At 39.3% G+C, this 15,611-nt stretch overlaps 1 protein-coding gene across 1 annotated transcript; it reads right to left on the minus strand.

Moving 5' to 3' along the window:
- Window positions 1–11,222: 11,222 nt before the first annotated feature.
- On the minus strand, window positions 11,223–14,838 carry LOC124169049. Its single transcript, XM_046547519.1, has 5 exons — window positions 14,680–14,838; window positions 13,067–13,151; window positions 12,893–12,988; window positions 12,708–12,800; window positions 11,223–11,561 (listed from the first exon to the last, which is right to left on the minus strand). The coding sequence occupies exons 2-5, from the start codon at window positions 13,119–13,121 to the stop codon at window positions 11,332–11,334; spliced, it is 474 nt and encodes a 157-aa protein (XP_046403475.1). The 5' UTR covers window positions 13,122–13,151; window positions 14,680–14,838; the 3' UTR covers window positions 11,223–11,331.
- Between the last annotated feature and the right edge of the window lie 773 nt (window positions 14,839–15,611).

Consider the following 15,611-nt stretch of genomic DNA (forward strand, 5'->3'; position numbering starts at 1 on the left):
CCTCATACCAGAGAAAATAGTTAAAAAACGTCTGTAAAAGGACTTAAATTTCCCTAAAAAAATTTCTGCAATACCACTGGTGCTGTGTATAGAAGATATTGCATTAACTCTGTAGCCTTCCATCTATCAATTTCATTCAATGGTCGTGGCTTTCGGGCAAATTCAGAGGGAATGAAGTGTTGCATTTCTTGCAAATAAGCTGATAGCTGCCCTACCATTGACTGTGGCAAACAATGGGATAAACTGCCACGCAACCATTGGAGGAACAGCTTCTTCATAACCCCCAAACATGCAAGGTGCATGAATTCAAATGGAAAGTGCTCAACCATTTTTAGGCCTGGCACTTCCTCCAAAATACTTCTTTCTCCATCCAAATGATGGTCTTCATCAGCCCTCAACCTAAAGGACTGATCATTCCGAAGTCACTCTGTGGAAAGACAGCATGAGTGGCAAAACCCACCACGCTGCACACACTTTCCACATCCATTGTACCCAGCATGAGACTTAATTCTTGTTATGAAAGCACGGGCTGGGGCGTCGCAAATGAAACCCGCAACAATAACAAACACATTCTTGGAGCAAAATAGGAATCCATTTGTTATCAACTGTTTAACTTCATTCACAAATGGTCGCAAGAAAATGTTGCAGCTTTCTGGTTTCCTTCTGCAATGGTAGTGAGGAACGGTTGACATGAGTTTATATTGGCACATGTCCCCAATATTGGCCAGAACTAACTTAAAGAACTTTTACACACGGGAAGTCCATCTACATTGACCAGAATTTCTATTACACTTGGTACACTATTCTCAGTTAAACGCCTTAAGGCATATATAATTCCATCTTGTACACCTAAATGGTAATACTCTTGTGGCGTTACGTCGTAAATCTAGTTGATTGTTCACGTAAGCCCAGGCATAGGGAAATACTCCAACCGTCGGTCACAAACTGGATCAGGGAAAGACTCCACAAACAAGAAAAAGGTTGCCAAAAAATTTACGAGTTATTATCGTTCGATATTTATTCAATGTAGAGTATTCAAATCAGAAGTATTACATAAAACAATGATGATAAGTAAAGATGCCATGGCAAATATTACCAAAAACTAATACCAGCTGTGTAATTTTTCTAAGTTCGGCCAATGTCCCACTAGCCATCCATTCACCACCAGCGCCCAGAGAGAAGAGAGCTTGCCTATTGCAAGACGAGACAGGATTTGAGGGGAGGGGTTTTTCCAAGCGGCGGAGGGGGTACTCAAGGCGAATTCAACTACTGCGCCACTGCCCCTGGTCACCGGCTGCTCCGCAAAACATCCCCTGGGTTTGAGTCAACAGCATACCACCCAGAATTTTCCCCTCAAACTTCTGGGAGAGAGTTGTGATAGGACTATGGTAAAACTTCTCACTCCAAAGTGCAATACTAAGGCCTTAGCACCGATTTCCCCTTGCTTGCCAAGGAGTAAGTATTCCTCCGCAGTAGTCCTATATAAGTCTTGGATTGCAGGTAGGCTGGTTTCGGGGCTGATTCCGGGGCTGTTTCCAGAGGCTGAGTTTCCAGAGGCAGGATTTTCCAGAGGCAGGATTTTCCAGAGACAGGATTTTGCGAGACAGGGCCTTTTGCTACCGGGCCTTTGCGCGAAAATCCTTTGCGCGAAAAACCTTAGCGCGAAAAGTCCTTGGCGGGAGAAGTTCTGCGGAAGTTCGAAAAATTTCTGGGGGTGGGGGGTTACCAGAAATTTTGGGGGGGGGGGGGAACACTAAAAAATGCCACTCTCCAGGAGGACAAGCAGAGAGGGGCAGAAACCTGGGAGTCCCTAGCAATGCTGTGGCCGTTGACAGCAAATCATTGAAGGCTGGAACAGTTCTCAATATTTTCAACAACTCAGAGACAGTTGACCTCGAGATGATGGATTTAACAACCCAATTGGCCAGCTTACGCTTCATGGTCGAAACTGGAGAGTTTTCACAAATTCCACTTCCAAAATCGTCAATCGACGGAGTGGTAATTTTTCCCCCAGCATGATTACTACTCGATCCGAAGTCTGCAATTATTATGTAGAATCGTGAATTATCCCATTTAATTAACTCAACATAAAAATAGAACACCGACATTTTTTTCTCATAAATACCATCGTTTCCCAATTCTTCCGTGAACGTGCAATCGCGATCATCAGAACAATTATGACCATCACTACTAGCCTCGCTATCAGTACTTTCTGCCTTTTGTATCGTACTTTCCGCATTGTGTATCTCTCTCCACTCGCTATCAGTTCTTTCAGCGTTATGCATCTCTCTCCCATCTTCTAAAGAATCATAGACCGGCTGACGCAACAGTCTATTCTAGGGTTCGTGTCTCTTTGAGACTACCAATTTGTATCGACGCCGAAATTTAGGCATATGTGAGAGTGAGGCACCTTACACTGGTTAAACAGCTCTTAATTCAATTAAGAAATACAATTAAAAAAATAATGACTCTACTTACCTCTGAAATACTTCGTAAGTCTCAGGTACCTTTTTCAAATCACTGAATAGAAATTTGAATCACTTAGAATCAAAATACAAAAACACGCGTACGCTTATTCAGCCAACGAGGATAAATGTCAGAAACAGGAAGAACCGGAATAGTACACTTTGAAATCAACATACTTCATCTTTTATCGCCCTTGTTGAGTGAAAAAATGTCCACATTGGAGATAGTTGCATAATAATTTAAAAATTTTATTTTATATCAAAGTTATAATAACTTTTCTCAGCAAGATGGAGATGATGAATTCTATATGGAGGATGAAATTGATAGACCACCGCCAGTGGAACAAGGGGCTAGGGCCCTGCTTCTAGAAGCAAGAGCGGTGAGGGGAGACATTATCAGACGCCTTCAACATTAGGTAAGTTTTGTTTCTATGAAAGGTTGTTTAGCAGTCTAACTGCACTACTTACATTTCCTTCATCTCCTTTACAGAAGCTGTGAGGCTCTCTAATGTTTTCCTCGTCTCCTCCGAGTTCCTTGCTACAACCTCTACAGCAGATGCTATTCTTTGAATAGCATCTGCCATAGCCTCGCTTGCAGCCAGGGCCCTCTCCTCCTTTTCATCGAGATCTGCATCTAAAGAGAAGGTAAATAAAATTCTCACATGAGCAACTTTATCACTGAAGCTGCTGTCAGGTAATTTGCCCAAATATTGACTCTAATCAATGGGTATCAATAAAATGGTACATGACATAATTTTAGAAGTCTTTATTCTGATGATTGAACCATCACTCACCACAAATCCTCCTCTTTTTTGCAGGAGGAGGCATTCCCGAGGTGTAAGGGGTGGAACCATCTCCTACGGTGGAAGCTTCTCCTGATGATGAAGCATCTCCCTCCTCGAACAAAAAGGGCAAGCTCCCATCGGGCATAACTGTCACTATCTGAAATGCGATAAAGTAAGCAAACTTACACCATAATTTATCAATTGGATATTACCTTCACTGCTACGATAAATGACAGGGTGCCTCACCTCAAGGGGGTCTACAATCCCCGGAATGCCACTAACTGCCGTTTCTCCGATAAAAGCAATTAGCTTTTCTTCGAGGGCAGTCAGTGGCACGACAGAAGATGGCCCTCCCCCTGTCTGCTGGGGCGACCTCCTGATCTTAATGGCCTTTTGTTTTGTGTCGGACCTCCAGTCCATCCATGACTATGATAAAACAGGAAATACCATTTAAATACCTTTACGTGGTGATGGAACCACAGTTCGATTAATGCAGTGTTGAAGTTTACCCTTGACCACTTTTCTGGGGTTTTGCTCCCTCCAGTGGGGCAGGAATTGACGAGATCTGTAAGCTCCCTCCACAACTCAGACCTCCTCAATCCTGCCTACGGCCCACTAATTCGGCCACGAGCCAGGTCAGTATGCGCCAGCATAAACTAGCATCAACTCCCTTTGGTTGTAAGAGATCTTCTTAGCACCTGAAAAACGCATCAAGTGGAAGAAATTAAATGGGTAGAAACTTAGAAATAAGGAGTTTGTGCTAACCTTAAAGGAATCACCAATCCTCACAAAGCCCCTGAGTACAATATAATTCCTAATCTATGATCTACGAATAGGATATGTATGAAAGTAAAGTAGGCTGGAGTAGAATGGCTATGAAAGGAATTATCCTTTTGCCCTTCTGTCCTCTACGTTCATTTGTATTACTAGAATTTGTATTAAAACTACAGATTTCACAAAGACTGACCACCTATATAAATCATGTTCAAATTGAAAGGCTTGGAGCTCTATTCAGCTCTTACAAAAGGATATATTTTTGCATGACTTTTAAATTTGAACTCTTCTTTTCTCCTGTCAGGAAATGGCTGATGATGCAGACTTGGTTTCCTGAGTTCAGGTTTCATCTTGTACACTGGGTTGCAACGCTTGTTCCATGTTAACATTTTTGCTAATTCCCAACTCAAACAATTGTTTGTACTTGATGTATCTTTGTGCTATATTCTCATCTCCTGTTTGCTGGCCCTTAATGCTTGTAAGCAATTTTCATGGCCACACTTGTTCTTTGTGTGAATTATTTTATTTTGTCTCTTTGAATAAACATATTGCTATGTATATGTTGTGGTTTCCTTAAATTTATTCATCCTTTATTAATGCTATTAAGTATCTAATTTCTATAAATGTTCATTGAGCTTACTTTTTTCAGCACTTTTGAACAGAATAAAATTCCCTCTGAATTAAAAAAAATAACTTGTGTAACTTTTACATTTTGCATAGGTGCACCTTATTATGAATAGTATATTAAGTGGATTCGTGGTCCAGAAAATCAATATTTGTAATTCATGTATGAGGGCCTGTAGATATAAATGTATATTTCATGCATGGGTATTCAGATTTCTAATTTGTGATATGCGCGTATACATACATCTGAGGGAATTTTGAAGCACTTTTACATGAAATAAACAGACGCAATACTATCGTATTCCATCTTATACATATGTTTTTGGTCATGTATTTTCCGTGTATTATTGATGTAACACAAAATGTTGCGCTGTCTGGGACGGAGCCTCAATTAAATATTTAATTCCTCACAAATTATTTTCAAATTAAAATACAGATAATAATTTTCGCAGTAATTGCTGCATGTTTTTTTTAATCTCCAATATGAGGAGACCGTTTGTCTGTCAGACCCTTGTGCCCCTCCAGAAAAAATTCTGAATCCGTTCTTGCGTTCATTGATATAATTCAGAAGGAACTTTCTTAATGACAACTACATTACATAGGTATAACGGTATAGCAGCATCCGGTACCAATATGTATACATGACAATACGTCATAAATGATAATTGAATTAATTCATTCCAACAACAACAATCTCCATCATATGCGAACTATATCTGATGTTGTAATATTGTTTCCTTCGCTTTTGTAGGCTGAGCACTACTACCACATATTATAAAAGATATTTTAACAAGTTATACAATATCAATTATCTTCATCTAAGTAACACCTACCACAAATAAAAAGATTAATACAATGACAACAAAGTACGTACCGACTCCTTCCATTTTTTGTAGTTTTAGCGGGAATTGAACATTTTCAGTCTTCACTTGTTTCCACACTTACCTTTCATTGGTGGAGACACGTCAAATAACTTCTAACTTCGGGTGTATTCGGCTTTTCCCTGTTTGGGAAGGAGGGGGAACCGTACCGACTGGTTTGATACCGACGACCATACTGAATCGCTGAATTTGCCGTCGTCGGTAAGGAAACCGTCGTCGGTACGGGTTGATGTACCGTCGGTGGGCTGGGAAGGGAAACCGACCGGTGCGGTACCGACGAAATACAGAATACGGCCCCAGGTCCGGATATAGGGTCCACGCTAATGATCGGTGGGTGAGGAAATTCTGTGTTACAGATGGCCGAGAAGTGTTCTCTCCAGCGCTGAAGGAGGGCAGGTGGGTCTTGTAGGATCTGGTGATCGTCGTTTTTGAAGCATTTGACCTGGTCAACATCCTGAGTTGCTCGATGTCGGTAGTTGGCAAGGCGGTATATCTTATTCTCACATCCAGTTGCTGGCAAGGAAGACATCATCGGCGAACAATATCGACCAAGGATGTGATTCTTGGAGACAGGCCGTGAGTGTGTCCATGCACAGGATGAAGAGGAGCAGAGAGAGGGAGTATATTTGTGACAAATCACTAAAATTCTTTTTTCAAAACAAAGCTAAAAATTCATTATGACCTAAGGCCCATTTACAACCATAATGTAAAAATAAAAAAGCAGCCACCAGATGGCTTTATCAATTTTTACAAAGCTCCTTTACCAATAGGAAATTGTAAAATTATTATATTTAACGAATTGCTTTACACAACATCCATTGGATACCATCCAATGGATGTTGTGTAAAGCAATTGGTCCATATGGATGTCCCTGTAGTGACCTTCATAGGATGTCATTTGAATGACATCCAATGGATGCCCCTGTAGTGACCCTCACAGGATGTCATTTAAATGGCATCCATTGGACATCCAAAGGATGTCCGTAAGACGTCTGGATGTCAAATGGACATCCATTGGACACCTTGAAGTGGCTGGGGGGTGGTGTATTTTTGTTCCATGTGGGGTTACCTATTATGCGTGTCCAGATTTTTATGGTCGCAAAAAAATGAGAGCCTTATGGAAACGTGTTGGAAATTGCCCTCCTATTCAGGTTCCAAATTAGTTATTAAATTGTTTTTAAATCTCCCAAGAATCGTTAGGTTAGTATGTCATGTCAACGTTGAAATTTGATAAATATGGATAATGGATTTTGAGTTCCCATTTTTCGAAACCTCAGTTGTGGAACTTCCTCACTTATGTAACTTTTTTCAGTTCGATGAAAGTTTCATAAGTGAGGTTCAACGGTAATTTTTTCCTCCCAAAAGTCCATGAGCACATGCATGTGGTGAAAATGCTCCTTTGGTGTGATTCTGCAGGTCATCTAGAGTGGCCAACATATCGAGATTGATCCAACTCACGTTGAACAAATTAGACCAATGGACCCATAGTAGCGGTTTTAGATTTTCAACTGAGAAAACCAAATGCGTGTCCACCGTGTCAGAGGCGTCCACCTTCCTCCTACACTTCATCTTAGCGGAAGAAATCTCCCATTTGTGGAGTCAATCCGTTTTCTGGGGCTAACATTGGATCAAAGACTTAACTGGCGAGATCACATCAATAATCTGAAGGCAAGTTGTTCTAAGTCTATAAATATTTTAAAGTTTTTGAGTCACATATCGTGGGGAGCAGACCGTACCACCCTACTCCTACTATATCGCACATTGGTGCGGTCTAGAATAGACTACGGCTCCTTTGTTTATGCATCTGCCCGCCCATCGTATCTACGAGCGTTAAATTCTTTGCACAACGCCGCGCTACGACTCTGCACTGGGGCCTTTCGAACCAGCCCAGTTCCAAGCATCCACTCTGACGCAGGAGAACCTCCCTTGTACTACCGTAGGACTTGGCTGCTTTGCAGTTACGTATCCAAAATTTTATCTATGACGAGTCACCCATGCTACGACATACTTTTTAAACCTCGGCTTTTAAATGTTTTTAATCGAAGGTCTAGGGCAACGAGACCTGTAAGTATTCGTTTTAATGATTTTATTCTCGGATGTGATTTTAAACTACCAGACGTATACCCTGTTGCGTACTCAACTTACGCACCTTGGTTGACTCCCACTCCTACGGTTAATACGTGTTTACTATCTCGGCCAAAATCCTCCACTACTCCCTTGGAATACCAACGTGAGTATTTTAAGTTTCGGTGGAACCACCCCAATTTAATCCCCATTTACACGGACGGATGGAAATGTAACTCTGCCTGTGCATGTGCAGCGTTCTCTCCTCTACATGGAGCCATTAAGGCGAAGCTGCATCCGCTGTGCAGCATTTATACGGCGGAACTCTCCGCAATTAAAATGGCTTTGGAAGCCTTGAGTGACGAAAATGGCTCGTTTGTCATATGCACCGACTCCCTTAGCTCCTTACAATCCATTTCTGGCTTCTTACCCATGCATCCAGTTGTTCAACACATTCATGCCACGCTGCTGACTCTCATGAACAAGGGAATAAGCGTTTGCTTTCTTTGGGTTCCGGGACATGCGGGTATACGTGGAAACGAAAGAGCAGATTTGTTGGCCAAGGAAGCTCTTACTAACGAAGAGATTAAATCAACGCTAGTTCCGTACGAAGACCTAAGAGGGTCACTAAAAAATGTTGTACTTGAACAGTGGAGGGAGTCGTGGAGGACTTTGAATAACAATAAACTGCGAAGCATCAAACATACAACGTCAGCTTGGCCTTCCTCTACCAGGATCAATCGAAGGGAGGAAGTAGTTATCACTCGTTTGAGGATAGGGCACTGCCCTCTGACTCATGCCTTTCTTTTTACCGAAGAGAAGCAAGGTCCTCAATGTGACGAGTGTAGGTGCCCTTTAAGCATCCGACATATCTTGACAGAGTGCGACAAATACCGTGATGCGCGGACACGGTTCAATCTGGATGGGGACCTAGAATCTATTCTAGGAGACCACCCCACCAATCTAAGTAGTACAATTTTGTTTCTCAAGGAAATAGGTCTTTTGAACAAAATTTAAAAGCTTCCCTCTATTTTATGTTAAAAATTGCGTAGTAAAGATCCATTTATAATGAGTCTTGAATCAAACGATTGAGTAGTGGTGCAAAATGACCTTGCCGGCGACGCACCCTTTATCTCAAATCTACCCTCCTTTGGTGTGGAAAAGTTTGGTAAAATTTCAACATTGTTTAAGATTACAGTGAAGATGCACGTGGTACCATCACCTGAGAAACTTCCCCCCCTTCCTCTCCCGAGAACCTTTATCACCCCCTTCCTCTCGCAAGACCCTAAAGTAAGACTTTTTCTTCCACAACTTTCAATATTCCTACTTACCGGCACCCATATGCCAAGCATCCTCCTGCCCCCTCTCTTTTAGCATAAGAGCTTACTTAATGTAGGACTTGGTTGCACATGGTGCACCTGAAAATGTGTTTTAACGATGAAACACATTGTGCTGAATGAGTACAGCAGAAATATTGCAATGTCCCATTTAACTAATATTAATGACTTCCACCACATTGTGCCACATATCATGAAAGGCAGGGGCGCAGCTAGGAATTAAGGCTAGGGGAGTTTGGGTGCAACAAACATCGGGGTGTGTGGTTGTATGGAATACCCACCAGGATAAGCGGTAGGTGCGACATTAATAAATTGCGGAATTTTAAGATAAATGGTTCAAAATGGTGAGTTTTATGGGTTTCTGAGGGATATTTTATTAACCCTTACACTATTCAATTAGTAATATCAATCCAATTAAGTAAAATAGATTAAACTTCAAAATTTCTCTGAGCTCTGGGGGGGAGAGTTTTATCCCCCAAAATCCCCCCTCGCTTCCCCACTAATAAAAGGTGCCTACTTGAATTTTGTTTACATAAATATAGAGAAAAATATAGTTACTTACCGAAATTTTCTTTTTCTCTTTACGTTTTCTCGAGTTAAAGGCATTTAATAATTCAAATACACCATGGTAAATGGGTATTGCCAGGAACTTCTTTTGGGTCCATGACAAGGGGGGAAAATTTTTGAAAAAATGGGTACTAAATAAAGGGTTTTAAACTATGACGAATGACTGCAGGCTTTCCTGGCATATCGAATTGTGGAAGGTTATTTGGGAATTCCAATGGGTCAAGTTCTCCAACTTCATCTTGGCCGACGATGACGATGAACAACTCGTACATCGCAACGTCTGCCAAGATGGAGTTGGAGAATCTGACCCGATGGAGTATATTCCCGAATAACCATGATTCCATGATTTAAACTATATTTAACACTTTTCATAATCGAAAAAACTTCATTTATCAAAGAAATATTTTGTGAATTCATTATTTTACAATATTTTATCTTTTTTTATTGAAACAAAGTGATTTTGTTTTTTCATATTGGGGTGGTCCAGACCCCTTGGAGTCTTGATATGCCACTGGGAATTGTTAATACCTGTAAAATACGAGGGTTGCCCTGAAAGTAATGCGCCATATTTTTTCCTTCAATGTTTATTTATTACAAATAATGAAAATTACGCACATGAAAGAATGATGTTTCATCTACGTTCCCTATTTTTCCACGTGATCTCCATTCTATTCTATGGCCTTCTTCCAGATCGAAACAAGGGCATTTTTGCCTAGTTGGTACCAATCCTTGTTCTGATCCCCGGCCACTGCAAATCCTGTAGTGCTGTTGAAGTATGATTTCCTTGTCCTCTGAGCTCAGGGAATAACTGTACTCCTGTTGACAGCAGATACTCCATAGGCTTTGCACAAACGTTTTTGAACATTCCTTACAGTTTCTTTCTTTGCAGTGAGAAATTCAATGACTGCATGCTGTTTGCAACTTCTTACCTGTAGGGGATCGGGTTGTTGTGGTGGCTAGAGTGTTGGCTTCCCACCCGGCGGGCTCGGGTTCAAATCCCGGCAGTGGCAGAGAATTTTCAGAGACTGCCCGATCCCTGCTTGAATGTTGTGTGGAGGACATTTCAAGCGCAACACTCCGTCCGTCGGATGGGACGTTAAGCCGTGGTCCCCTTGGCGCCTTTCGTTAAGAGCAGGCTGACGCCGACGCCGGGTTTCTCTCCATCCTTCCTTCCACACCCTTCCCTCATGGCGCAAATGACCTCAGCTGTCGGTCGCCTCCTCCAAATACCATACCATACTTCTTACCTGTATTACAGAAGCCATTTTTAACCTGCAGCTGTGCTATCTATCGTAGGAGCCAGAAATTTTGCATGGGCATCCATCAAACTTCAGATAATGCATGTTGATGGCTAAGTTAAAAAAAAACATGTATCTTAAAAATAGCAACTTTTCAGGAGAGCAAAAAAAAAGTATTTTTTAGTTTTATAAAATTTTAAATGAAATTAAAAACCAAAAATACATTAAGCTGAAAAAGAAGCATACATTTCCAAACAAAGAGTTGTTTTTTTCTTCTTGAATTTTGTTTTTTATTAACAGTATTAGCAGTATTAACTCAGACCGGCCAAATTTTGAGATGCGTATTGTTAGAACTTAGCCATCAATATGTGAGGTTTCACATTCACACCATTTAAATCGGCTGAGAAAAAAATTTGGTGCATTACGTCTTCAGCAACCCTCGTCCATCAACTGGCAAAAGGATCATTAAATGAGTGGAATTCAATGCGAATTGTATCATAATTTTATTGAGTTCCTCCAGTGTCACATATTCACATTATTCTTGTATTTATTTCTCTCTTCTGTGTTTGCCATTTACATGTATGGCCTGAGAGACATCTAAGAAAGTCTCTCTTGGGGTTTTATGAACTCTATGCCCTTCAATCCGAATCGGACGCAGTCCAAATTAGCTGTAGTGACAATATTCTCAGCCAATTTGAAGCTTAAGTTAGAGCATGTGTAGAAGGTCGAATTTTCCCATTTGCTGTCCATCAAATTGAGACATATCTCTACTTTTGGAACTGGACTCACTGTCAAAGGCAGGCAGAATGTTACTGGACGAGAATCTGCTGTAAAATGAAAAAAATAGTTTGTTAATATGTGAAATTTTTAAAAGTTGCTCTCAAGTTTCTTTAGTATGAGGACCAACTTGTTGGAAAATCACATTACCGTGGTCCAGCTTCATTATTCCTTGAATCTGCTGAATGTATGGGTTACCTTCAGTTTCAAAGTGGAGGTTACAAAATGTAAAATATATTATCGTAAGTCTCTGCTTGCATAGAAGTTAAACCTCAGAGGGAAGTGTGAATGGTGAGCACATAGTCCAATGATACCCAAAATTCATTCAAATTCCTGAAACCACACTCTTACCTCAGCTCTGTTACTATTTTTCGGAATATGATTGCCACATTTTCATTAATGTGTAAAAATTTTTAAATTATGAATGAATGAATGCATTTATTACTCCAACCTTGAATGTACACTTTTTTTAACAACACAAAATTAATGTAGCTCAGGTGGCTTCAATGGTTACAATAAAAAACCAGCATGGAAGCTACCCATCTTAAAAATTAAAATCAAGGTAGGCCAGGAAACAAAAGAAAGTATGTATAATTTTTGAAACATTATCCTTATGAAACATATATGTGACAATAACGTACAATAAACAAGAACAAAGTATAATACTTCTTTATCTTCATCCTGTCATGCATGCATTGGTAATCTCAGACGATGTAGAACTCCTATCTACTCGTATAGAAACTAGGTCCCTGTGACGTCACGTGGAGTGGCATCGCATGGGTGCCAATCTGGCTTTTTTCAAATGCGGTTAAAATTGACCATTGCCATTCGTCTGAACTGGGATTTCTAAAACCAAATAATTTGTATATTATGAATACACTAATGGTGGGTAACGAATCGCAATCAATGCCTTTCGTTTTCTTTGATGGAGGGAACTACACTATTGAGATTCCTGCAGTTGATCATGTGGAGGAAAAAATGAATTCCCACACCAAAAGTCTATGAATATCTCTCTTTAATAAGGGTTTCTGGCAGACCTGGAAATGTAGTGGGGTTCTAATAAGATGTTCTTTGTGTCACTCTTAAAGATATCCAATCTCAATTTCACAAGGTATCTAAGTCTAGCGTGTTGCCTCTGAGATTCCGACAGGTCAGGTTCTCCGTCTATGGCAATGAATAACTGTTCATTCCTTTACCTGGTATTGTGTTCTCCCAGGCTGGAAGTCCAAAGTGAGTGACCTGGACAGATGTTCCCAAGGTTCCATTCTTTATGTTTATGCACCAATTATCTATGTTGAATGGTGAAAAATTGACATATTAGTAAGAGAGGCATCCCAACCCTTTGAGATTATATTTAGTCATGTTATCCTTTTTCTTTTACCGAAGAAAGGAAGTTGAAAACAGCAACTGATATCGCTCGGCTTAGCTGAACATGAAGCTGGTGTCCGAGCGTCAGGAAAAAATGTGACCTTGACACCTGAAGTTAGAAACTCAAATTAAGACCAAATATTAACACTTCCAAATTTTTTTGCACTATATCACATTTAATTTTCACCTTCGTTTCCTTGGGTGTATGCTAGCAGTAGAACAGCAATGACGAAAACCTTCATATTCACCTGTTGCAGTTGCAGAAAATTTACCTGTAAAAATACAATGAAAAAATTTGAGGACCCTAGAAGCCAAGGGTTGCAAGCAGGGGTGGATTCAGCTTCAAATTTAGGGAGGGGGGGTCACGATCTGGGTCTAAGGTGTATGATATATCCCCGCGGAAGGGCATTTTTGCAGTAGGGAGTGCGCTACCGTAAATACAACTCCCTTTTCTCACTTTTGGGACTTGTAGCCATGGATTTCCATTTACACTCCCTTTACTTTTTTCAAGGATAAAAAAACTAGTAAACTATTAAAAATTAGTTTTGTTAAATTTTGGGGGGGCACTCATTACCCCTGTGACTCTCCTTCCCCCCCCCCCTAAATCTGCCCCTGGGTACAAGTGCAACTGTTATACTTTTGGAGATAAGTGCAGATAATGGTTGGTGGGGTACACAATATTGCTGTAACAAAGGCTTACAACTAAAAAACTGACTAGTGTAAATTTCTTACGAAAGTGTCAATGCTTTTAATGTGTAATTCAGTGCTTCACTTGGATCATTTTGCCACAGAAATGTTGTGCATCCCACCAACCATTATCTGCACTTATCTCCAAAATTATGAAGATTGCACTTGTACCACTTGGCTTTTGGTGTGCTCATTTGGTCTTTACAGATAAGCTAAAAAATATTTATTAATCAATGCACTGGCTGCCCTCTTTTTAAAAAAATATTACATTGACATTAACATGAAATGACTGGATAGTAATAATTCACTTACATCGAAATAATATGCATTTTAGCACATGGGAAAACTGAATAAGGTGGTAAAATTTTTGTACCGAGAGTCATTGAGTTCATTAATCATAAAATGATTAAATATGAAAATATAAAAAATATTTTCTTGAAAATATTGCTACATTATAAAGCATCATAAATACAACTGCAAATAAGTCACTAAGGAAAGACAGTAACTGAAGCGTTAGTAAAAAGAAAAAACTGTCAAAACAACGTACAATAAAATAATCATTGGAATAGCTCACCAATCAAGAAAGTTATTCATGCTAACTTAAATAGTGGACACACTCAACAAGTCTGTTTAAAGGAGGATAATTACAGAATTGCAAGTTAATGTGGCTTGGTAGTTCATTTAATGGTATAAAAAATATAGCTATTGATATTATGTTTCAATATCTAACCATGTTTTTGATTGATAATTCAATCTACTCTTCATTAAAAATTGAATAATTGTAACATGTGGTTAAAACTTTGAATTCATTAAAAAGTTCACCAAACACATACAGATTCCTGAACGTACTGGTTCAATAAACTGAGGGACCCACTAAATAAAATGGTAATTCTAATTTTACATTGAATTCATGGAAATTCTATGTAATAATTTTGTGATAAGCAAGAAAATTACATGTTTATTTCATAAAAATGTCTGTACATTTCTTGCACAGTCTCCCATTCTAGAATTGATTTCTTATCGAGGATCTGCAATTTTCCTTTTACATCCTGTTATTAGGCAAATAAATAATTTTATTTAGGAAATAATCTATATTAAGTATTCATTCCTTACCTGACTGAGGAAACTTGAAACTTTGAACCCGAAGAATTATTGCTGTTGGATAACTTTATCCCTCAGTGGAGTAAATGCTGGACTAATTTCTGGTTGTCCTAGCCAAAGAAGAATGATGTGCTCTCTTTTCTTCTAAATATCTTCTGGTGTTTCTAACGAAGCAAGCAGCCTTATCATATATATGGGGCAATATAAGGGGACAATAATGGTCACATCAAATTTTCAAAAGCTTTGTTTGCACAGCTGGAGTTTGAGTGCACAAGATGTTTTTAGAGCCTTGATAAGCAAGCTCCATGGCGCATCCAAGGATGAGCACATCCAAGGCTTTAAAAATTGTCAGCAGTAGTTGCCATTCAAAAATTTATCTTTACTCACTTCCACATAACCTTGAAGTAGTTTTGTGTGAAGCATATGCTTTAGTGACATAAGTTTTTATGCAGGGATTTTTATGACATCATTGGTATATGATTGCATTTTTGTAATTTTTACTTGTTACTTTTGTACTACTATGTACTACTTGTTACTTTTACTTGCTACTTTGCTATTTTCCACATTACTTTGTTGTACCATGATGACCTCAGTTATTTCAAACGGGTGAAGGAGCTGACTTTGTGGTGTTTTTGTACTTTGTAATCTTCATATGTTTCAAGAAAAACTGTGTAATAAATGAGAGAAGTTACAGGGAAAAGCGGAGAGGCATTGTTTTTATTGAAATATTCAGCATTAAATATTTTTTGTCACAATACAAAATACAAATTAACTGATGGTGAAAATGTTCCTTTGTTGTCATATAACCAGTGACAAATTGAGTAAATTGCACAACTTTATCACAATTACACTGAAACATCATTTCAGGAAAAATGGTAATTTAAATGTATGTATTGAATATATATAGCTCTATGTTAGTTTACATAATAAATAAATAAACTATT

This window comes from Ischnura elegans, chromosome 12 (genome assembly GCF_921293095.1).
Source record: "Ischnura elegans chromosome 12, ioIscEleg1.1, whole genome shotgun sequence".
NCBI lineage: Eukaryota > Metazoa > Arthropoda > Insecta > Odonata > Coenagrionidae > Ischnura > Ischnura elegans.